At 67.2% G+C, this 23,822-nt stretch overlaps 1 protein-coding gene across 3 annotated transcripts in view; it reads left to right on the top strand.

Moving 5' to 3' along the window:
- SHISAL1 (shisa like 1) overlaps positions 1-23,822 on the top strand; it is a 90,458-nt gene that overhangs the window by 55,675 nt on the left and 10,961 nt on the right. For all 3 annotated transcript variants that reach the window (XM_089307716.1, XM_089307715.1, XM_070053028.2), the window contains exons 2-4: positions 1,120-1,218; positions 3,259-3,472; positions 10,321-10,638. In XM_089307716.1, the coding sequence (XP_089163842.1) occupies positions 1,152-1,218; positions 3,259-3,472; positions 10,321-10,638 (599 nt within the window). In that variant the 5' untranslated portion in view covers positions 1,120-1,151. The remainder of the gene's footprint in view (positions 1-1,119; positions 1,219-3,258; positions 3,473-10,320; positions 10,639-23,822) is intronic.

Here is a 23,822-nt window from a genome sequence, read left to right as displayed (position 1 = left end):
ACTGCCTTCTCTCCGTGGCTTGTGTCTGCGTCTGACTTGTGTATGGACACCGGTCAGTCACGTGGGACAGGGGAGCCTCCCCATGGCACCCCCCATCTTCACTGTTCCTAAACCAGGTCGCTTTCCGAGGGACTGGGAGGGAGGCTCCAGCGCCCATGTCGGGACGCACGGTCCAGGCGCAGCAGGTGCCCGAGGCGGAGGCCCCCAGCCAGCTGATCACTCCATCACCCACCCGTCTTCACCCCAGCCCCAGACGCAACAGTGAGCTGGAGGACGGTGGGGCATTGCCAACCTCCTCTCGGTGAGGGGCGGGCATGAGCCCCCTCCTCCACTGGCCGCCTCCCCTCCCACCCCAGGGTCTTTGCACCTGCTGCCCCCCAATCTGTGCCTGTCTTCCTGCAGGCACGCGGCTTGCACCTGCCTCACCCAGGGGTTGCCCCACCCCCGCCCCCACCCGTGTCTGGAAATGGCGTCCTGCTATTGGCCCCGTGAGCGTGACCGCGTGGCTCCCTGGTTGCGGTGCGGTCCCAGCCTCCGTCCTTTGTGGCTGGCTCGGCTCGGCTCGTCCCCTGGGGCTGGGAACCCTTTGTTGTGAAGTCTGAACAGTGCCCCGGGCGTGGACGGCCATGTGCAGCTTCTTTGTCCACGGTGGGCTCTCGGGTCGCTTGGGGAACAGCTGTGCTGAGAAGATGGGGTGCTGCTGTGAGCCCGGAGCCCTACCAGTTGCGTGTGCCTCCTCCTCACTGGGCAGCCCTGGTTCGTGCCCGGTGAGCTCACCGCCGCGTGCCCATGCCCGGCAGGTGCCCTGCTCCGTGCCTGCTCACGACACAGTGTGGGGCGCTCCTCCCCCAGGCCGGAGCCCCGCGGGGAGCCCAGCAGGCCGGGCGTCCTCCCGCATCTGCGACGCTGCCCTGGCGTCCGCCCGCGGGTGACGTCCACCCCCTGAGCTGTCCGCCGCCTTTGATTGAGTCTCCTCTCGCTGTGTAAAGGAGGTGGCGGCGGACCGGTGGGGGAGGGCCCTTCGTTCCGGAGAGGAAGGTGCCGGGTGGTGGCATCTCGCGCCCTGGGAAGCCGGTGCGGGGCGCGCAGCCCACGCCCGGCCTCCCCGTCTCTCTGCAGGCGGCTCCGGGCGGACCGATGCCAGCCAAACGATGACCAGTTGTGGCCAGCAGTCCCTCAACGTGCTCACCGTCATCTTCTCGCTGCTGGTCTCTGCAGGTAACGCCCCTGCGGCTGCCCAGCGGGGAGGGCCGGCCTGGGGCGGGGGCCCGGGGACGGCGCCAGCCCCTCGGGGTCCTGGGGGCCGGCAGGTGCCCTCCTCTGGGATTCCCCTCGTGACAAGCTGATGTCCACTGCGTGATCTACCCTGCTCTCGCCACGAGGAGCCCAGCTGGCTGCTGGGAGCCCGGGGGAGGCCCTGCCCATCTTGCAGGTGGGAATTAGGCCGTGTCACTGTCGGCCCATCTAACAGATGAGAAAACCGAGGCTCGGGGACAGGACAGCACAGCTAGTGGAGGAGGGCGCCAGCTGTCCCCTGGTCCCACTGGGGTCCTCTCCTGGCTACAGAGACGGGCATAAACCAAGCCCTTCCATCCTCAGGGGTGGGGTGCATTCACGCCCCGCCCCTCCCCAGACAGCAAGGGCCGCCCAGCATGCCAGCCTGGGCCTGGGCACCGAGGCCCTGCTCCCTGCCCCATGTCCCCGTGTCTTTCCATCTCTGTCTCTCTCTCGGTCCCTCCGCACTCACTCAGGCTGTGACAGAGCCGTTAACTGGGCCTGGCAGTTTTCGGGCCCAGATGATTCCTCCCCTCCCCTCTCAGGGTCTGGGGTGTGGCCCTGGGGAGGGAGGAGGCAGCACCTCACTTGCTGCAGTGCAGCCGGCCAGCAGCCATCACTTAAATGTGGATGCCCTGGAGCCCAGCCCAGGCACGAGAGGGCCCTCTCCATGGGGGGCAGGCCTGCCTGGTCACCCAGCGCCCCTGACCCCCCACTCGTCCATGGGCCCTTCCTGCTGTAAGCAGGGCCCATGCTCCACTCATCCCAAGATGCCCCTTGGAGCTCCGGCCCCTGGGCAGCCGTCAGGGAGAGGAGGGGCCGGGGAACCTGGGCCAGAGGGCCTCACAGTTGCCGTCACCTCCTGGAGGGCCTCAGGCAGGCGGCGGACCCTGCCCCAGATGAGGGGCGGCTTTGTAAGGACCCCAGAAAGCCGTGGGTCTGAAACCACACTGCAAACAGCAGCTCCGAGCCCGCGTTTCTCCCCTGTACCGTGGGAATCAGACGGGGTGAGCCCCTGCACCCTGACGCCAGGCATGAGACGGGGGCCTGCCCGGCTCCCCTGACTGCCCCCCCCCCCGCAGTGGCCGGCCCACCCCCCGCTGGGGCAGGCGCCATCCACTCCCCCCCCCCCCCCCCCGCCCAGAGCCAGCCTTGACCCCTCCGGCGTGCCGCCCACCCGCTGGCGCAGCCAGCTCGGCTGGGGCTCCCCTCGGCGGCGGCCGGGGCGGGCGGGGCGCTGTGTGGGCTGCCGTGCAATGACCTCTGGCAGCCGCGGCTTTCAAGTCGTGGACGAGCTGTTGCGGGGGAGCTTGGGCGTGCGGAAGGTGTTCCGCCAGCCCCTTTCAGCGCTACAAATTAGATACAGCGGCCGTGCAGGAGGGCGCTAATGAACCCTGGACAGGCAGCCCCAGGATTTTTCCATTGTGAGCCGAGCTGCCTCTCTCCTGCTTTGTATCACCATCTTCTACTCCGCGCCTGGGGGCGGGGTGGGGGCTGGGCAGGGAGGATCCGAGGCCAGGTGGGCTCTGTACCCTGGGGGGCGGGGGCGGGACCTTGTCTGTCTCCTCCACCAGCCCCGGTGGGAACAGAGCAGTGAAGAGGGCCCCCGAGTTTGAACCCAGGTGGGCCTGGGTTCGAGTGCTGCTCTGCCACCACTTAGCAGCTCAGGTGTTGGAAGCCTGCGGGCGCCGGGGTCTCCATCTGCAGAGTGGGATCCCCAAGTCTGCCTGCTGGGGGGGCACATAGCCGGTGTGCAGTTAACGCGGGCTCCCTAGTTGGTGCCCGCCGCAGGCCGGGCTCAGCCTCACCTGAGCCACAGCTCCCCCCGCCCCCGTCCTCAGGTGCAGAAGGGGTAACCTGGGTTGTCCTGAGGAGGGGGCTTCCCGGAGGAGGTGAGCAGGGCCGGGAGAGGCTGTCGGGCCCTGTCCCTGGGCACCGAGGGCCGGCAGGGGCCCCCAGCAGCCTGGCCGCTCCGTGTTCCAGTGCTGTCGGCACATTTCCGGGTCTGCGAGCCGTACACGGACCACAAAGGCCGCTACCACTTTGGCTTCCACTGCCCGCGGCTCTCGGACAACAAGAGCTTCATCCTGTGCTGTCACCATAACAACACGGTCTTCAAGTACTGCTGCAACGAGACCGAGTTCCAGGCGGTGATGCAGGCGAACCTCACGGCCGGCTCCGAGGGCTTCACGCACAAGTGAGTACCCGCCGCGGGGACCCGGCCCCGAGCTCCCACCCCCCGGGGAAGCCCCCGCGGTGAGTGGGGTCCTGGAGGGAGGCTGGGGAGCAGCACTTCTGGCTCGTTCTGCCCCCTGAGCTTTAGTGTTCCCATCTGAGAAATGGGCACCCACTGCCCGCCTGTCAGGGCTGCCGGGGAGGACGGAGAAGGCTGTGTCTGTGCCAGGCCTTGGGGCACGGGAGCCGCTGGGCGCAGCTCCTCCCCTCACCCACGGCTCACCCGGTACATACCAGGAGGCTGTGGGCGCTGTGGGCGCCAGGTTGAGGTCAGGGCCCAGCTGGAGAAAGCGGCGCGGGCGGCAGTGGTGCGCGTGCCCCTCGCAGGGGCGAGGCTGGCCGGCGTGGCACGTGTGTGGCGGGCCTGGCGTCTGTGCTCACGGCTCTTCTCCTGTGTCTGCACATGGGCTGACAGGAACTCTACATGTGGAGGGAGCGCGATGAGGCGCCAGGGTCCACTCGAGGTCCTTGGGACGCTTTGCCTAGCCGCTGTGGAACGGCCTGTAACCGGTTCTTATTCTTTGTTCCTTCTGGGTGCTTTTTTTTTTTTTTTTAAGATTTATTTATTTTAGAGGCAGAGTTACACACACACACACAGAGAGAGAGAGAGAGAGAGAGAGAGAGAGGTCTTCCATCCACTGGTTCACTCCCTAGATGGCTGGAGCTGAGCCCATCCAAAGCCAGGAGCCAGGAGCTTCTTCTGGGTCTCCCACATGGGTGCAGGGGCCCAAGGACTCAGACCATCTTCCACTGCTTTCCCAGGCCATAGCAGAGAGCTGGATGGGAAGTGGAGCAGCTGGGACTTGAACCGGCGCCCATATGGGATGCCAGCGCTTCAGGCCAGGGCATTGACCTGCTGCACCACAGCGCCGGCCCCTCCCTTAATTTTTGCTACAATTGGATTGGGTTCGTTGAGCAGCCCCGGGCTGGACTTCTGTGGCATGGCTGTGTCAGGCTGTCTTCCACGTGTTTTATCAGGCCACTGTGGACACTTTTTTTTTTTTGACAGGCAGAGTGGACAGTGAGAGAGAGACAGAGAGAAAGGTCTTCCTTTGCCGTTGGTTCACCCTCCAATGGCCGCTGCGGCCAGCGCACCACGCTGATCCGAAGGCAGGAGCCAGGTGCTTTTCCTGGTCTCCCATGGGGTGCAGGGCCCAAGCACTTGGGCCATCCTCCACTGCACTCCCGGGCCACAGCAGAGAGCTGGCCTGGAAGAGGGGCAACTGGGACAGAATCCGGCGCCCCGACCGGGACTAGAACCTGGTGTGCCGGCGCCGCAGGTGGAGGATTAGCCTAGTGAGCCGCGGCGCGGGCCGGGGCATCTTTCAGTGGTTGTGCGGAGCTGTGCCGTTTATTTCCAGTTACTTCTTTCCATATTCCGCTTCTGCACCGGGTCTTGCGCTGCGTCGTCTGTCCGGGTGACAAAAGCGAAGGATCTCTAGACTTGAATTTTGTGCTCAGCCTGCAACCTCCTAATTTTTTGAACGTTTTTATTTCTTTGATTTTGACTTGAAAGACAGGGAGAAAGACAGAGAGGAAGTGGTCCCCCGCCTGAGCCCAGAGCCCAGGTTTCCATGCCTGGCTTCCACGCCGGTGGCAGGGACCGACTCTCTTGAGCCTCCCGGGGGCGCCTTCGCAGGAAGCCGAGGCCGGGCTCGAACCCTGGCTCTCCGACGTGGGGTGCCCGGGCGCCAGCCGCCTGCCCTGTGGTACTTTCCCGGTGCCTATCTGAGGTTTGCAATTAGGCTGTTTGCGAGTGCCGGGAGCCGTGTGTCCTGCGTCCCAGTTTCTGTACCTTTTTACTGCCCAGTGCCTTTGGCCGGCCGCCCACCCCCTCCCCGCCCCCCTGCATGCCGCTGGCTCCTGGGATGTGTTTCCATGGTGAGCGGTCTGCCCCAGCGGGTGTTTGCTGACTGGCACGTGGCGGGCATGGCCTGCCAGGGGGCGTGGCCTCACCCTGGAGGAAGCTGCTCTTCCCTGGGGTCGGCAGGGGTGCAGACTCCCGGCTGTCAGCCGCCTCTCCCCTCCCTCCTCGTGCACGCTGGGATCCCCTGGATCTTGCCTTCTGCTCAGGCCTCGGAATCCCCCTGCGTGCGCCATTCTCCCCGGAGCCCCGCCCGGCACGCTGGACCGGAACCAGGCCTGGCTTCTGACCCAGCCTCTTGGGAGACCCAGGAGGGACTGCCCGAGGGGCGGTGGTGCTGGGCCTGGGGTCGGCCTGCAGGTGCCCGTGAGAGCCAGGCGGAGGCTGGCGTGCGGCTCGGCGGCCAGCGGCCTCCCCCGGAAGCGGGGTTTCTGATCTGTGGGTGGGCACAGGACTTCACGCGGCCGCCCACAATCAGCCTGGGAGGGGAGGGGCGTGGTGAGCCCTGGACAGAGGCGGCCCCGCGGGGCTTTGCTCAGGGCCCTGGGTGTGAGCGCCGGCGCTGGTGTGCAGTGGGGAGAGGCTCAGGGGCCGACCCCCTCGGCAGGTTCTCCTGGGAGGGGACAGGAAGGGACTCCGCGTCCCCAGAACCCGTGCTCCTCCGCCACCCGGTCAGCCCGGCTCCTGCCATGTGACCTGGGGCAAGGCGCTTTGGCTCTGCGCCTCCTGGGTCCCTCCCCCGGCCTCCGGGTGTAGCCATCCGGTTTCAGAGGGGAAACTGAGGCTTGGCTTTGCAAGGCCACAGAGGGAGTCCCGCAGAGCTGGGATCTGGGTGCTCCCAGCCCTGGCTTCTGGGGCCCACGCCTGGGTCCCTGGGTTGTCCGTCTTGCTCCCGGGAGGGGCTCCGTTCTGCGTCCTTCAAGGCTCGGCTGAGGGGTGTCAGCCGGCCGGGCGGCCTCCGGGGCTTTGTCGGGGGTGGGGGTGCGGGGACTCCGGCGGCTGCCCTGGCCCAGCTGCACCTGCTGCTCCCTGCGTGCGCTCACGGAGTTGTCAGTCGGGGAGGTTAGCTGATCGCTTAGGAGGCAGAAGCCCTGGGTCGGCAGATGCTCGGGGCCGCACTGGGGCGTCAGAGCGCCACCACAGCCTTGCTGACTCCGCGTGTCGCCCCGACAACACCCTGACAACAACACCCGATGACGCACACCCCAACTTACACCCCGACGACACCCACCTTGACAGTACTCTGACGACACACACCTCGGCGCCACACACCCCGACACCCACCCTGACGCCCCAACAACGCCCACCCTACACCACACACCCCAACAACGCCCACCCTACACCACACACCCTGACAACACACACCCCGACAACACACACCCCGACACCCACCCTGACGCCCCAACAACGCCCACCCTACACCACACACCCTGACAACACACACCCCGACACACACCCTGACATGCACCTCAATGACGCACACCCCAACAACACACCCCGACACCCACCCTGACGCCCCAACAATGCCCACCCTACACCACACACCCCGACAACACACACCCCGACAACACACACCCTGATGACACCCTGACATGCACCTCAATGACGCACTCCCCAACAACACACCCCGACACCCACCCTGATGCCCCAACACCCACCCCACACCACACACCCCGACAACACACACCCCACACCACACACCCCGACAACACACACCCCGACAACACACACCCTGACACCCACCCTGACGCCCCAACAATGCCCACCCTACAACACACACCCCGACAACACACACCCCACACCACACACCCTGACAACACACACCCCGACAACACACACCCTGATGACACACACCCTGACATGCACCTCAATGATGCACACCCCAACAACACACCCCGACACCCACCCTGACGCCCCAACAATGCCCACCCTACACCACACACCCTGACAACACACCCCGACACCCACCCTGACGCCCCAACAACGCCCACCCTACACCACACACCCCGACAACACACACCCCACACCACACACCCCGACAACACACACCCCGACAACACACACCCTGACACCCACCCTGACGCCCCAACAATGCCCACCCTACAACACACACCCCGACAACACACACCCCACACCACACACCCTGACAACACACACCCCGACAACACACACCCTGATGACACACACCCTGACATGCACCTCAATGATGCACACCCCAACAACACACCCCGACACCCACCCTGACGCCCCAACAATGCCCACCCTATACCACACACCCCGACAACACACACCCCACACCACACACCCCGACAACACACACCCCGACAACACACACCCCGACAACACACACCCTGACACCCACCCTGACGCCCCAACAATGCCCACCCTACACCACACACCCTGACAACACACCCCGACACACCCCGTGACACACCCACCCACAGCACACACCCTGATGACAGCACACAGCTGCACAGGCCACGGCACCCGAGGGACCGAATGTCCACGTCACGTGTCTTGAATCACCACCTAAAGTTAAGGAAAGTGCTCTGACCCTACGCATCCGGGCAGCCCCAGGCCGGCTGGCCTTGGAGCGGGCGAGCTGCTGGGGCGGTGTCCCTGGCCCAGGCCCCCACCCTGCCGCCTCTGGGGGGGCTCCCTGAGAGGCTCAGCGCCCTGTGTTCTGTGGGCGCGAGGCCGAGCTGCCCGGGTGGTGGCCCCAGTCGTGTCCTGAGCCCCACGAGTGGCGGCAGGGCCGGCAGCATCACACACACGCGGTGCCGGCGGCCGCGGACACGCAGGGCGCTGAGGACGGACCACATCCCTGTGCCCGCATGGGCAGGGCGCACAGGCCCAGGGCCCCTCTCTGCACACCTGTCCCAGATGGGACCTCGTCATCCCCCCTCAACCTGAGGTCTGATGGACCCGGGTCCGAACCCCAGCACAGCTGCACGCCTCCCCTGTCCCCCTGTGCGAGGGGACACCAGCTCCTGTGCGGGGCCCGAGCACTGGCAGGCTGTCGCTGTGACCCTGAGCGAGGCACACGTAGAGTGTCGCGTAGATGTCGGTGACATCTGTCACCTGCTCCCGTCTCCCACTCACCGTGCACTGTCAGTAAGTGCTGGCTTGAGTAGCCCTGTGAAGAGGGCTGGCCGCTCTGGGACGCCCTGGACCCCGACCCTGCCCTCCGGGATGCCCCTGCTTGAGGGGCAGGGCATCCTGCGAGACAGCGACCACAGCCATGTGCTCCGGGAAGCCCAGGGGAGTTGGAGCTGACTCTGGGCAGCCAGGAAGGCTTCCTGGAGGGGGTGTCCGCTGAGCTGAGCCAGGGCAATAGGACCAGCCTGGTGCACGTTCCGGAGAGGGGAGTAGAGGCAGGAGCGCCCCCGGCTGGCGAGGTGAGGCGGCACCCTGGGCGGTGTGGCGTGGGGCTGGGGTCCCACCCTGAAGCCACCTGCGGAGTTCCGCCCCTGCTTCTGCACTGACCGCCCCTCAGTGTCCATCTGAGACAGGGACGTTGTCGCCGGCACCGGGGCCTCCCCTGGCCGCCCGAGCTCCAGCAGCGCCGGCCGCTATTCCTGAGTCCCGCTGGCTCCCGGCCATGGCTCCCGGCCGCTGAATGGCGTCTGCTGCCCCTTCCTCCCCGCCCCCTCCCTCAGCCCCTAGGCTGCTGCCATGGGAACCACGGAGGGGAGGCCCGGCCCGGGGAGCCGCGGGGGCTGCAGGAGAGGACGCTGGAGAAAGCAAGGGCAGCTCTGTGCGTGAACCCCCCGCTGGGCCTCGCCACCCCCCACCTGCCGGGCCTCAGCTCCCCACCCCCGCTGGGCCTCACCCCCCCCCAGGCCTTGGCCCCCTTCCCCGGGCCTCGCCCCCTCCCGGACCTCAGCTCCCCGCCCCCGCTGGGCCTTGGCCCCCTCCCCCGGGCCTCGCCCCCCCCCCCGGCCTTGGCCCCCGCCTTGGCCCCGCACACTGGGTCGGCCGTCGCCCTCTGCCCTGTAGGAGTCGGGTGCTCAGAGGCCCGGGCAGAGCAGGCATCCCGACTGTCCGTCACGCACACCTTAGCCATGAGACCCCTGCAGGCTTCTCGGAGGTGGTGGCCGGAGGCGGGGTGCCAGGGCCAGAGCAAGGTGGGAGCTGGGGACGGGTCAGTGGCACAGAGCGGAAGGAGGTGCTTTCAAGATATCGGGGCGGGCACACAGTGCGGGGAGGGGGCTCAGACCCCAGCCTCAAGGAACAGACGTAGCCTTGGGCAACAGACCTGGCTGGGGCAGGCGTCAGGAAAGCTTCCTGGAAGAAGTGGTCCCTAAGGCACAGCTCGTGGCTGGGAGCAGGAGCAGAGCACGCTCCCTAGTGGAGAGCTGGTGGTAGCACGGACCCTCCAAGGGCTTTTGTGGGGACACGTGGGGCGAGTGGATAAGAGAAATGAGGTGGGGGTTCCGAGACCCCCGGCCTTAGGGTGGGGGGGATGAGGAGGGCGTGAGTGGCAGGTGGCTGCCGGGAGGCGTGTGGAGGGGCTGAGCTGGTGGATGGAGGGAGAGAAGTGGGGGGGGGGGGGCTGGGGGCAGGGGTGCCTGGGCTGGGCTGACCCGGGACGCCAGGCCTCCCGCATTTATCTGCCTGAGTCCAGTAAGATGCGGAGGGGGCTGGGGGCAGCCTGGAGGGTGGGTGTGGGGGGTGCCCACAGGGGACACCTGGGGCGGGCGGAGGGACAGGAGGTCTGGGAATGAGGGGCAGGACGTCTGCGGGTGGAGGGGCCGGGAGGTCTGGGGGTGGAGGGGCGGGAGGCCTGGGGGTAGGGCCGGGAGGTCTGGGGGTGGGGGAGCGGGAGGTCTGGGGGTGGGGGAGCAGGAGGTCTGGGGGTGGGGCGGGAGGTCTGGGGGTGGGGGCGGGTGCCCGGGTGCCCCCTCGCCCCCTCGCCCCCTGCCCAGCGCCTCTGTCTTCCCCAGCAACTACACGGCCCTGCTGGGAGTGTGGATCTACGGCTTCTTCGTGCTCATGCTGCTGCTCCTGGATCTGCTCTACTACTCGGCCATGAACTACGACATCTGCAGGGTGTACCTGGCGCGCTGGGGCATCCATGGACGATGGGTGAAGCAGGACCCCCGGCGCTGGGGGACCCCTGCTCGGGCCCCCCGGCCGGGGCCGCCCGCCCCCCAGCCGCAGCCGCCTCCGGGCGCCCTGCCTCGAGCCCCCCGGGCCGTGCACACGCCGCGGGGAGACCCCCACAGCCCACCGCTGATGACCTCCCAGAGCTCGTCCGCCTGGTGAGTGGTTGCCATGGAGACCCGGCCGCCCCGGGGGTCGCCTGCCTTTTGCGAATCTGGAAGATCCCGTGGTTATTGCCGCTGCGGGTGGCTCGCCTGTGGCCTGGTGACTTGCCGATGTCACCGTGTTTGCCGGGAAGCGTTTGCAGCTGCCCGGGCTAGCACGCGACACGTGCCCCGGGCAGAGAGGTCAGCATGAGGGGTGCGGGCAGAGCTTGCAAGCTCACTGCGTGCAGAGCCCGAGTCGTGCTGAACGGGACGTGGGGTTTTGAGCTTCCGAGCTACCAAGGCACAAAGGGAAACGGGACGGCGCTGAGGCCGGTCAGAGGAAGCCAGTCAGCGTGTCTGGGGCTGGAGTTGGCAAACAAACCGATTGCTTGTTCCTCCCGTGTCCCTCCCCTGAGGGGAGCCAGACAGGCTGTGCGGGGACGGCTCCGGGGACTGGAGGGAGACGGGCACAGACGGTGAGACTCAGGGGCGGCTCCGGGGACTGGAGGGAGACGGGCACAGACGGTGAGACTCAGGGGCGGCTCCGGGGACTGGAGGGAGACGGGCACAGACGGTGAGACTCAGGGGCGGCAGAGGCCAGGCGTGTGCAGACCTGGCATCGCCCGCTGTGACGCCATCTCTGCCCGGGACCCGTGTGATGGGGCTGCCGTGTGCCCACCGCAGGAAGCCTGGTGGTGCAGCCTCCAGAGGTGGACGGGGAGACGCGGGGTCTGCGTCTGGAGTGGGACCCCGCCGGGAGGCAGCACCGGGGAAGGAGCCGGAGCCCGATGCAGGGGTGGTGTGTGGGGCTGAGCTGCAGCCGCGGGCATGTGGGGCTCAGGGGGCCCGGGCCTGGGAAACCGTGACCTTGATCGACGGCTGCAAGATCCATCCCCGAGCCTGCCTGGTGGCCGAACGGGACGTTCCAACCCAGCGACCACGGGGCTCCAGGTCAGGAGCTCGGCGGCCCCCACCCCACGCCCCCCGGGCTGCAGCTCAGCACTGCTGTCTCCACTTCCCCTGGCTTCCGGCGTCTCCTCGCCTCTTAGCACGGGTGCTTGTTGAAGGAGCCCAGGGCGCGCGCGCCCCTCCCCCGAGCACAGAGCAGGTGCACGCGGAGCCTTTGTGGCTGCCTCCCCGGCAGCGCGTGTGCGTGCCAGCTGATGGCCATTTAAATACCCAGCAGGTAGCGACCTTTTCAATAATGAATGACTTAAATCGTTACTAAGATGCACTTAGACGGACTCGTGCCCATCGATCGGACCGTGCCCCATCCATCACGTGGGAGACAGAGTCGCCGCCCTGCCTGGCTCGATTTGACAAATGCCGACTTGAGCCGCCCTGGGGCAGGGACTTCCTGCTGGGCTCCTGGGGACGCAGAGGGAGGGGGTGCCGTGGAGAGGGGAGCGGGGAGGGGCGCCCCCCCCCCCCCGAGGCAGGGAGGAGCTACAGGCAGGGAATCTTCTGTGATCCTGACACCCGGGTCCTTGTCACGCTGGTGAGCTCCGAGAGCGCCACCTGCAGGCAGTGCCGTGCGAGAGCTCCGGAGGATGGACTTCGGCAGCCCCCGCCCCACCCTGCACCTGCCCTGCTCGCGCCCCCTGCACACTTGAGAAGTGTCGCGGAGTCTCCCTTGCTGTGAGCGCCTCGTCTGTCTCTTCCGCGGTGCTTGTCACCAGCAAACGCCCGTCGTGCACCTGCCGCTGTGCCCTCGGGGTACAGGGCTCCAGGACTGTGGAGGGGGGAGGAGCTCCTTCGGCTCGCCAGGCACCCCGAGCTGCGCGTGCAGAGGGACGCTTCCGACGGAGGAGCGCGGGGCTCAGGGCGCCGGGCCCATAGCCCCAACGCTGGTGTTTGTGCGGCACAGGACAGGGCCACCCAGGCCGCCCACCAGACGCGCTGCCCCTCTGCTGACCTCAGCTGTCTGCTCTGGGGCCGGCCCTTTGCTGTGGGAGATCGCAGCTTCTCCTGCCCCCGGGGGCTTCTCCGTCGCCCACCTTCTCCTCACGCAGGGAGCGGGGGGCGCCAGGAGAGGGAAGAGGGTGGCAGCCACACACACCCTACCTGGGCCCCCTGGCTGGGCCGCGTCAGGTTCACCAGGTCCCGGGAGGTGCTGAGAGCCCAGGAGGTACTGAGAGCTGGGGAGCACCCCAGGGGAAACTGAGGCAGGAGGCCACAGACACAGGGGAACTGGGGCTCCGGGTGCCCCACACTGGGTTCTCCCAGGAACCGGGCTCAGCACGGCTGCACCCCCCTTGGAGGGGAGCAGATGCTGGGGCTCAGGGCCCTTGGTTGGCTGCCCCTGTCCCCCACACAGCCTCCCTGGGCTTGGGGGAGGGGCCGTGGCAGCACTGGAGGCCCAGTGGTGCGTGCCCGGCCATCCTGTGGACACGTGTCCCATCTGTCTCTGTCGCCGGGAGTCTGACTGCACAGATGGGGTGCAGGGCGCCTGCCCCGGCTCTCTGCAGCTGAGTGGCAGCGCCCGCGGGGGGGCCCGCATGCCGCTGCCTCGGCTTCTGAGCTCCCCCCCGCTCGGTAGGAGATGAACGCAGACCGGGACGTTTCACACCCGGATTCTCCGCACCCGTGGAGCCCCCCTGCCCTGAGCAGCAGCTGCCGGTGGGAAGCCCGGGGCTGGGTGGGCCCTGTGGTGTCGAGCGCCGTGGTGACGAGCTGCCTGGGGTCTCCTGTGCACACTGGAGGGCTGGGGTCTCCTTGCAGGGGTAGGGGCACGCTCGGCTCGCAGCCGGCAGCTCCTCCCTGTCAGGCCCACCGGGCCTCTCCCACCTGGTACCCGCTGCCTGCTTTACTTTCCCCGATACTTTCTGCCCGGTGCTGGGTGTCGCTTACCTGTGCCCAGCACACAGCAGGTGCTCAACGGGGTGTGTCCATGCCCCCGTCTGTCACGTGGGCCTTCTCTCGCTGACCTCTCGGCCTCCTGCTGGTGCTGCCCCAGGCTGACCACGAAGGCCCACGGAGGCTCAGCCCCGAGCGGGGCTGCCACGGTGGGGCTCAGTGGGCTGCGACTGTCATTGTCCCTGTGAGTCAGGGGTACAGCGGGGCCCACTGAGCACCTACTGTGTGCAGACACGGCCAGACACAGCTCCTGGTGGGAACTCTGGCTCCGCCCCCACCCGCCTGACCCCAGCCTGCACTGTCTGACTGCGACGTGGGCCTGCGGCTGTGAGGGGTACAGGGGGCCTCCTCCCCCCACCTCCTCATCCCTGTGCCCAACTCCCCCCCCCAGAGAGGGCCTTCCCACCCCGCACCCCCGCTGGGCTCTCGCTGAACTCCAGGCAGGTGCACCTGGCACTGCCAGTGTTTCCGTGGCCCCGTAGCTCCCGGCTGGGACTCAGCCGCTCGGGGCTCGGCGTCACCCAGTGCATCCGGGAGCCTGAGCCAGGGTCCCCCCGGGCCCACGTCCGACCTTGAGCCGGCTGTCACCGGGCTCTTGCCGACTTCCGAGCCTCGTCCCTCCCACTCCCGCCCCACTTCTGCTCTGGCTGGATCCCTCCCCACCCTGCCTCTTCCCAGAATGCCCTTCTGTTACACCCCGGCGAGCTCCTATTCATCCTTCAAAACCTCCCCTGGGCCCAGGGCTCCGCCAGCCTGGGTGAGGCGGTGGCTGGCAGGGCTGAGCTGGCCTGGGCAGGGGTCATCCGTGCGCCTCAGATCTTGTGGGTGTTCAGACCCCTGGGGTCTTGCTGGGTTGGCCAACTCTGAAGCGTGAGGTGTGGGGTGGGCCTGGGACTCTGCATTTGTAGGATGAGCCTGATGGTGCTGATGCTGCTGTCCGGGGGTTGCAAGGACAGAGAGGCCACTAGAGAGGGGGCACGGGTGGCGAGGGAGCCGTTACCCTGGCCCCTGAGAGTGACAGCAGTCCCGGGCTTGGCTCCAGGGACCCCGTCTGTGCATCGGGCCCTGCTCCCCCCAGCCCCTGCAGAGCCCCGGCTCCACCCTCCCTCCTGGCTCTCCTCCCTCCCGGGCGTGCCTGGCCCCGGAACCTTCTCCCACGGAGCTCCAGCACCCGCTCGCTCCCGGCTCTGCAGCCGCGGGGCTGAGTCCTTGGGGCGTGGCTCCCCCGGGGAGGATGCCAGCCAACAGCGAGAAATTCCAGAAAATTAGAAGACCAAAAAGGGAGAGGAGCAGGCCTCTGCTTCCCCTGGCGTTGCCTCAAATTCCAGGGCAGCTCTGCGGACGGTCAGCGGCCCCGCGGGGTAGGGTTGCACGCCCCAGGGCTGGCCGCTGGGCCCAGCTCCGGCCGGCCCCCGGCTCCCGTCTCTCCCCCGGGCCCTCCTGGCCGCTGGGCCCAGCTCCAGCCGGCCCCCCGGCTCCCGTCTCTCCCCCGGGCCCTCCTGGCTCCCGTCTCTCCCCTGGGCCCTCCTGGCCGCTGGGCCCAGCTCCAGCCGGCCCCCCGGCTCCCGTCTCTCCCCCGGGCCCTCCTGGCCACTGGACCCAGCTCCGGCCGGCCCCCCTGGCTCCCGTCTCTCCCCAGGGCCCTCCTGGCTGCTGGGCCCAGCTCCGGCCGGCCCCCCGGCTCCCGTCTCTCCCCCGGGCCCTCCTGGCCGCTGGACCCAGCTCCGGCCGGCCCTGGCTCCCGTCCCTCCTCCACTGGTTCTGCTTGCATCTCGCCAGTGCAGCTCCCTTCCTGTCCGTTCACTGGTGCTGCTGCCCTCCTAAGGCAGTGCAGTGTTCCCAGGGGACAGTGACAGACGGCCCAGAGCCAGGGCTGGGCCTGCTGTGTGCCCCTGGTGGCCCGCTGGCCCCCTCTGAGCCCCAGTGCCTCGGCGGGTGATGGTAACGAGAAGTAAGGGGTGCACACAGTAGGGCAGCAGGGACAGTTGGTTTTCCTTCTGTCCCTGCCCACACCAGGGCCCAGCTCTGAAGCCCCTGGGGTGGGGGGCCCGGCCTCGGCTCCCGGAATTAGTCTTTGCTGCTCCTCAGTGCGTAAGGGGAAACATAGAGCCGGGGTCCGGGTGCTCCCAGCGGAGGCCTGGGTGAGGGTCTCTGCAGGTGCGCGCAGGGGCTGCGCTCCGCTACACGGTCTGCCCGGCCCCTCCTCCTCGGGGAGCCGCTTTATGGGTCAGCGATGCCCCCAGGGGTCTCTGAGGCTTCTCTCTGCTCTTGCCCTGCCCTAGGGGCCACCAAAAACTCAGCCCAGGCCTCGAGCCTCGAAGGTGACAGGCCAGGCTGGCGAGAGAAGCCAGGGGCCCCCTCCACAGCAGGCGGCAGGGGCTGCGCGGGCCAGCGGAGGGAAAGGCCCTCCCGGCTCTGACAGGTCCTGCAACCCCTGGCCCCTGCCCCCACAGGCTCCGGGGTCCTGGGGTGGGGCCAGCGCCCCAGTCCCAGCCACGGTGAAAAGTACTTTTCGTTATTCTCAGTTCCCGCCCGACGTCCTGTGCCTCCACAGGGGTGGTCTCAGCTCCTAACTGTCCACCGCACCCAAGTCCATGTCCCTGGAGGACACTGGCCCGGGAGCCAGGCGGCCCCTCCCTCCCAGCCTCTTCTCCCGATCATGCGTCGCGCTGTGCTGGGGTTGCGTCTTCCCGCAGGCAAATCTTGGCTCAGGCGTCCCGTGGAGCTGCCCGCACACAGCATCGGGCTCCCTCGGACTCCCACGTGGCGTTTCCCAGCTCTGCCTGGGACCTGCCCAATGCCAGGTGCAGCCCAGGGCCAGGGCACACTCGGGGACCAGGGCACACTCGGGGGCCGGGGCCACACTCGGGGGCCGGGGCACACTCGGGAGCCAGGGGCACACTTGGCAGTTGGGGGCACACTCGGGGGCACACTTGGGGGCCAGGGGCACACTCGGGGGCCGGGGCACACTTGGGGGCCAGGGCACACTTGGGGGCCGGGGGCACACTCGGGGGTCGGGGGCACACTCTGGGGTTGGGGGCACACTCAGGAGCCAGGGGCACACTTGGGGGCACACTTGGGGGTCAGGGGCACACTTGGGGGCCAGGGGCACACTCGGGGGCTGGGGGCACACTCGGGGGCCAGGGGCACACTCGGGGGTCAGGGGCACACTTGGGGGCACACTTGGGGGTCAGGGGCACACTCGGGGGCCAGGTCCAAGGCTTCTTTCTCCTGGAAGCACCTGGACCGGCCTCGGAGTCCAGCTGTCCTGTTGTGGTCAGGTGGCCGCAGGGCCTCCGGCAGGGGATCAAGCAAACTCTCCCTTCGCCCAGCAGGGTCGGGGAGAGAGGAGGTGGGGGCGGACCCCGGCCGGGGACATGGGGACATCACTTCCCAAGCTCGACTCAGGTTCCCCAGAGCCTCTCCTGCCTCTCAGGGCTGCCCCCAGGGCCCACGGCCACGGAGGAGGGGGCGGCCAGCGCTCGGGGTTTCAGTGGACACACAGGTGTTTGCTAGAAGTAGGGGGAGGGCAGCGGGAGACAGTGGTGCAGGCGCCGCCCCAGGAGGGACAGGACTGGGCCCCTGGCTGTCCCCCATCACCAGCACTGGACCCCTGGTGGTCCCCCGCCCCCAGCACTGGACCCCGTCACCAGCACTGGGCCCCTGGTTGTCCCTGGTCCCCAGCACTGGACCCTTGGTTGTCCCCCGTCACCAGCGCTGGACCCTGGTGGTCCCCCGTCACCAGCATTGGGCCCCTGGTGGTCCCCCGTCCCCAGCACTGGGCCCCTGGCGGTCCCCCGTCCCCAGCACTGGGCCCCTGGCTGTCCCCCGTCCCCAGCACTGGACCCCTGGTTGTCCCCCGTCCCCAGCACTTGGCCCCTGGTGGTCCCCCGTCACCAGCACTGGGCCTCTGGCGGTCCCCCGTCCCCAGCACTGGGCCTCTGGCGGTCCCCCGTCCCCAGCACTGGGCCTCTGGCTGTCCCCCGTCCCCAGCACTGGACCCCTGGCTGTCCCCCGTCCCCAGCACTGGGCCCCTGGCTGTCCCCCGTCCCCAGCACTGGACCCCTGGCGGTCCCCCGTCCCCAGCACTGGACCCCTGGTGGTCCCCCCGTCCCCAGCACTGGACCCTGGCGGTCCCCCATCCCCAGCACTGGACCCCTGGCCGTCCCCCGCCCCAGCACTGGGCCCCTGGCCGTCCCCCGTCCCCAGCACTGGACCCCTGGCGGTCCCCCGTCCCCAGCACTGGACCCCTGGTGGTCCCCCCGTCCCCAGCACTGGACCCCTGGCGGTCCCCCGTCACCAGCACTGGACCCCGTCCCCAGCACTGGACCCCTGGCGGTCCCCCGTCCCCAGCACTGGACCCCGTCCCCAGCACTGGACCCCTGGCGGTCCCCCGTCACCAGCACTGGACCCCGTCCCCAGCACTGGACCCCTGGCCGTCCCCCGTCCCCAGCCCCCTTCTTGGTCCCCTTCGCTGCCCATTTCCCAGCCTTGCACCCCCGAGGGCCCTAGCTCCTTCCTGGATCTTCCATCTCCGTCTCTGCTACTCCCTGGGCTCCAGCCCTGTCCTCCGCCTCCCCTGGTGTCTGACCCTCCCTGAGTGGGCGTGGCCGCCACCCCCCCCTTCCACTGCACCTGCTTCTCCCCTCCCCCACCATCAGCAGTGCCCTGAGAGGAGCCCCCAGCCCCAACTTGCCCATCTGCCGTCACTGCCGCCTGACCCGGTGTGTGCAGCAGTGGGGGTCCTGGCCCAGCGGGACCCTTGGCATCTACAACAGTGCCTGGCACGTGGCTGACACAGTGAGCGTGCGTCGGACTGGCGGGCCTTCTCTGCCAGGGCCTGGTTCTTCGAAGGCACAGGGGGAGGGGCAGGTGGACGAGGGAGTGGCACTGTGGGCAGCGGCGGCCGCCCCTGCGCTGGGCCTCGCTGGGCGCTGGGGCACCGGAGCTCCGAGTCGTGGGGGAGTGAACGGAGGCCCCGGCCGTGGGGAGCTGCACCGTGGCTGCGCCGAAACCCAGGCTCCTGGCCCCAGGGGAGGTCCCCGTCCCCGCCTTTGCCCAGCTCCTAAAGTGTGCGGCCATGCCTGTGGTCCTCTGTGACGCCGGGCTGGGGCGGGGCCCCAGGTGTCCCCCAGAGCACGTGAGGCCTGGGTCTGGGGGGCGTTCGCGCCATGAGCCCTCTCTGGTTCTGGGAGCTCGGCGGGGCCCTGTGCGGTTTGACTCAGGCGGGGGCGCTGTGCCTGGTGTGTGCCTGGTGTGTGCCCGGTGCGTGCCCAGCTGGGTCGCTGCTTGCTTCTACTTGGCTCCAGCCTTCAGCCTCCCCTGCTGCAGCAGGGAAGGGTCTTTCCCAGCCCCCAGACTTCCCCTGGAGCCTGGGGAGAGGCCTGGGGACCCACCTGCCGGCTCACCGCCTGCCTCCTTCCTGAGCAGACCATGCTGAGTGGCGTGGGTCCCCGCACGGCACAGCACAGGGCGTAAAAATGCAAGAGCCGTGCTGGTTTGGCAGGCAATCTTCCTCCTCCCCGCCCTTGAGCGAACTCGCAGGGCGGTGAGCTTGGGACTGGCCCTGTGTTCAGATCCTGGTGTTTTAGTGAGAGCCACAGGCAAATCACAAACGTCTCCGAGCCTCAGTGTTTCCGTCAGTGAAATGGGCATAGGCAGCCTTCCCAGGAAGGGTGATCGTGAGGGTAGACCAGGGCTGCAGGTGGCTCAGTGAACAGTAATTGTTAGGATGATTGCCCTGTGTTATTGTAGAAGCAAAAAAACAGAAGAGCCACACAGCCTCTCACACTCTGTCTGTTTCGCATTTTTCTGTCCTCCTACGCCTGTGACTATTTTTCTAATAATTGTGTGCATAATTTTGCATTCCATTCGCACGCACTTGGCGTGACCTTGCTGTTACCCTGTGACCCTGGTCTGAGCAGCAGTGACGTAGCTGTAGCCACTTCCCGGGGTTTTCAGCCACAGACACCGGCGAGGAGGGGGGATCCCGGCGAGGAGGGGGGATCCCGGCGGGAGGGTTCCTGAGCCAGGGTGGCACCGTCCCGGCGACAGCCTCTCTCCCATGGGGCTGACCAGCGGCCTCTCCACCACGGGGGTCCTTGTTTTATTTATTTTTGTGAAAAAAAATTATTATTTTATCTGGAAATCAGAGTTACAGAGAGAGAAGGAGGCACGGAGAGAGAGGTCTTCTATCCACTGGTTCACTCCCCAGATGGCCACAACGGCCAGGGCTGGGCCAGGCCAGACAGGAGCCAGGAGCTCCATCCAGGTCTCCCACGCGGGTGCAGGGGCCCAAGGACTTGGGCCGTCTTCTGCTGCTCTCCCAGGCCACAGCAGAGAGCTGGATGGGAAGAGGAGCAGCCGGGACTAGAACTGGCGCCCATGGGGGATGCCGCCACCACAGGCTCTGGCTTTCCCACGGCGCCGGCCCCGGGGTCCCGGGTCTCACTCGCCTGCGTCTCTGGGCCCAGTGGCGAGAGTGGCTGCCTCTCCCACCTCTGTTCATTATCCCGCATCTTCGTTTGCGAGCTGCCCATGTATTTCACTGTGCCCCCGAGACAGCTGATAATTGAAACCATTTCCATAAACCAACGTTTATTTTCCAAATTTCCGTTCCTTGGCGTCGGTCTTGCCTGGCGCTGTTTACTTAATCCATTTTTAATTGACTCTAAATCAAGGCGCTGTTTTTAGAGGACTCAGCCTCGCTCTCAGCACTGTCGCCTCCGGCTCAGGGCTTGCACGTTTCCCGAGGCGCATGGCAGCCGCCCATCACCTCTCCCCGTTTCTGGGGGACCCGGCATCGCCACAGCCCCAGGAACTAGCGGAGCCCCTTGTGATGCGTCAACCTGGATCAGCTTATGGTTGAACAGGCCACCTTCAACCCGAGGGTGACGCAAACTGAACCCTCCTCACTAAATTATGCCACCACGTGGACTGCTCCCGTGGCCTTGACGTGGGTGGCGTCCGTGGCGTCTGCGTGGGGTGTTGGGGCCACGGTGGCTGCTGTGCCTGCCTCCTACCCCTGCACTCGGTGACAGACTGGGCGGGTTTACCTGGTGGGAGTCGGCCATGCGTGCTGCCAGTGGTAGTGGCCAGCCGGTTCTGGAAGGTTCCATGCATTGGCCTTTTTCCAGCTCCTGGCCCTTCTGGGGACAGAGAGCAGGGAGGTGAGAAGGCAGGAGGACGCCTCCCGTGCCTGGGTCCTGGCCGCCCCTTCCTGCGCTGCTGTCTGACGGCCAGGTGTGAGTTCTCTCGTGGGTTTAAGGTCGCCATCGCGGTCGCACCCCAGTTGAGAGCAGCAAAGACATCGGCATGGGCTCCTGGCCGCCGCCGGCCTTGCTGGAAAGATGGGCGCCCTCAGCCCCTGGGCCCCCGTACCTTCCGGAAGGTTCCCTCTGAAGATGCCCGTCTGGGGTGAATCGGACTGGGCATGTCCGTCCCCCATCTCTGACGGGGCCTTCAGGACTGGACACAGGCGGGGTCTGCATCTGGATCCCCGCGTTTGTCCGTGAGGGTGGGGGCAGAGCTCCCTGGGGGACAGCGAGGCGGCGCTGGGCCCTGCAGCAGGTGCGGTGCGGGAGCCTCCTCCCACAAGGGGCGGAGCCTGCTCCTTGGGACTCTTCCTTGCAGCGCCCTGAGGGGCTCCGTGCCCGCTGGTGCCCGCGTCTGTGTCCCTCGCCCTGATCCTCCCGCCCTAACTGTGGAAGGACTCGCTTCTGAGATTAGCTGGGGGGGCAGCAAGTGCCCCCACGTGGGTGCCCCGGCTCCGTCAGAGGGCGGGGGCCGAGGCGTGCCTGTGGCTGGGAGGTGTCCACTCCTGTGCCCACCCCCCAGCCGCTCTTCCTGCTGTTTTCACGGTGCCCAGAGGGTGCCAGGCAGGGACCCAGGACTGGCCGTGTGGGGCCCTGTGTCGGGGAGCAGTGGCGGGGGGCCGCTGGGCCCTGCTGCTGGGGAGGCTGCCCTGGGGCCTTGCCCTGTGCAGCGAGGGTCGGGTTGGGGCTGGGAGTGGCCGCAGGAGTGATGTGGGACGGACAGTGGGACTGGACGTGGGGTGGGGGCAGGGGCAGTACCGGGGCAGGAGCTGTGGGCTCAGCGTGGTGGGTGTGTGGGGACAGTGGGCGCCAGGAGGCAGCGTCGGGGGCAGGAGTGGCTCCTAGTGGCTGGGTCCCAGGTGAGCAGGAGAGGAAAGCTGCCAGGGACAGGTGGGGGCCAGGGGCAGCGGGGACCCAGGAGGGACAATGGACACAGGCCACTGCCCAGGGGAGGTGGGTGCCGGGGGCAGCGGGGACCCAGGAGGGATGGTGGACACAGGCCACTGCCAGGGGAGGTGGGTGCCGGGGGCAGCGGGGACCCAGGAGGGATGGTGGACACAGGCCACTGCCCAGGGGAGGTGGGTGCTGGGGGCAGCGGGGACCCAGGAGGAACGGTGGACACAGGCCACTGCCCGGGGGAGGTGGTGCCGGGGGCAGTGGGGACCCAGGGGGGATGGTGGACACAGGCCACTGCCCGGGGGAGGTGGTGCTGGGTGGGGTGGGCAGAGCCAGGGGTGTGTAGGGTCTGTGAGGCAGGGTGTGTCACACAAACAGGCACACACACATGCACAGACACATGTACACGCAGGCACACACATACACACATGCACAGACACATGTACACACAGGCACACACATACACATGCATGTATGCACAGAGACACATACAGAGATGTACACACAGGCAGGCACACATGCGTGCACGTGCACATGCACATACACAAGTGTGCACACATACAGGCACGCAGAGATGCACACACCCATTTACACATATGTACACCCCCACATGCACACACCATGTGCACATACACACACCTGCATGCACACAGGCACACACACCAATGTACACAGGCATACACTGGTACACACAGGGCACACACACCGATACACACAGACACACACACCAATGCACACAGGCACACACTGATACAGGCACACACCGACACACACAGGCACACACTGATACAAGCACACACACTGACGCACACAGGCACACACACCGATGCACACAGGCACACACCCAATTGCACATACACATATGCACGCACAAGGCATGCAGACACGCAGATGCACACACACAGGCATGCACAGACACATGCGTGCACACACAGATGCCCACATACGCATGCACACGGACACACATGCACACAGACCCGAATGCACACACACAGATGCTCACACACAGGCACACTCACGGGCACATACACCTGCACATCCCCACATACACACAAGTGCACACACATGCACACACCCACACGTGTTGGATCTGACCCTGGGTCAGGGCCCGGGTGGCAGGAAGGGCCGGGGAATGGGCCGGGGCGGCCAGAACAGTGGGGCCAGGGGAGCTCCAGACGGGAGGGGCAGAAACAGGAGCGGATCCTGGGACCAGGAGGTGGTGATGGGGACAGGCAGGGTGCAGTCACCCACGGAGGGGAAGGGGGCAGGACACCCACGGGGGAGGGGACACCCACAGTCACCCACGGGGGGGTAGGACCTGCAGTCACCCACAGGGGGGGCAGGACACCCACAGTCACCCACGGGGGAGGGGACACCCACAATCACCCACGGGGGAGGGGACAGGACACCCACAGTCACCCACGGGGGAGGGGACACCCACAGTCACCCACGGGGGGAGGGGACAACCACAGTCACCCACGGGGGAGGGGACAGGACACCCACAGTCACCCATGGGGGGGCAGGACACCCACAGTCACCCACGGGGGAGGGGACACCCACAGTCACCCACGGGGGGAGGGGACACCCACAGTCATCCACGGGGGAGGGGACAGGACACCCACAGTCACCCACAGGGGGGCAGGACACCCGCAGTCACCCACGGGGGAGGGGGCAGGACACCTGCGGTCACCCACAGGGAGGGGGCAGGGCCCAAGGCTGCGGCCGCCGTGTTCCTCTGCAAACCTCCTTGACCTTCTGTGTGCCCGATGGAGGCGCCAATGGGACCAGAATGGATGCAGGAGCCACTTTTAAAAATTCATGGCGAGGCCGGGCGAGGGTATTTCTGGTACTCGGGCAGGGCCGGGGGGGGCGCAAACAGAGGCCGCAGACGCAGATGGGGGCGACTCGGGGCGCTTTGTGGCATTTAATGGAGAACATGGGTCTCAGTCCACGCTGCGGCATCAAATATTTAGCACCGTGGCATTAAAAATTAACCTTCAGGAGGTGGATGTTCGGAGGCGGGCCTTCCTGGAAGGCTGCAGGACAGAGGGGTGGGAGGGAGGGGCTCCCGGCAGCCCCAGGGCAAGGCAGGCGCTCCCAGAGCGGAGCAGCCTCCAGACCCCCACGGGC

This window comes from Oryctolagus cuniculus, chromosome 11 (genome assembly GCF_051225735.1).
Source record: "Oryctolagus cuniculus isolate XC-2025 breed Fujian yellow rabbit chromosome 11, ASM5122573v1, whole genome shotgun sequence".
NCBI lineage: Eukaryota > Metazoa > Chordata > Mammalia > Lagomorpha > Leporidae > Oryctolagus > Oryctolagus cuniculus.
Note: the sequence above shows the minus strand (reverse complement) of the source record. Positions and strands in the feature narration are given on the sequence as shown.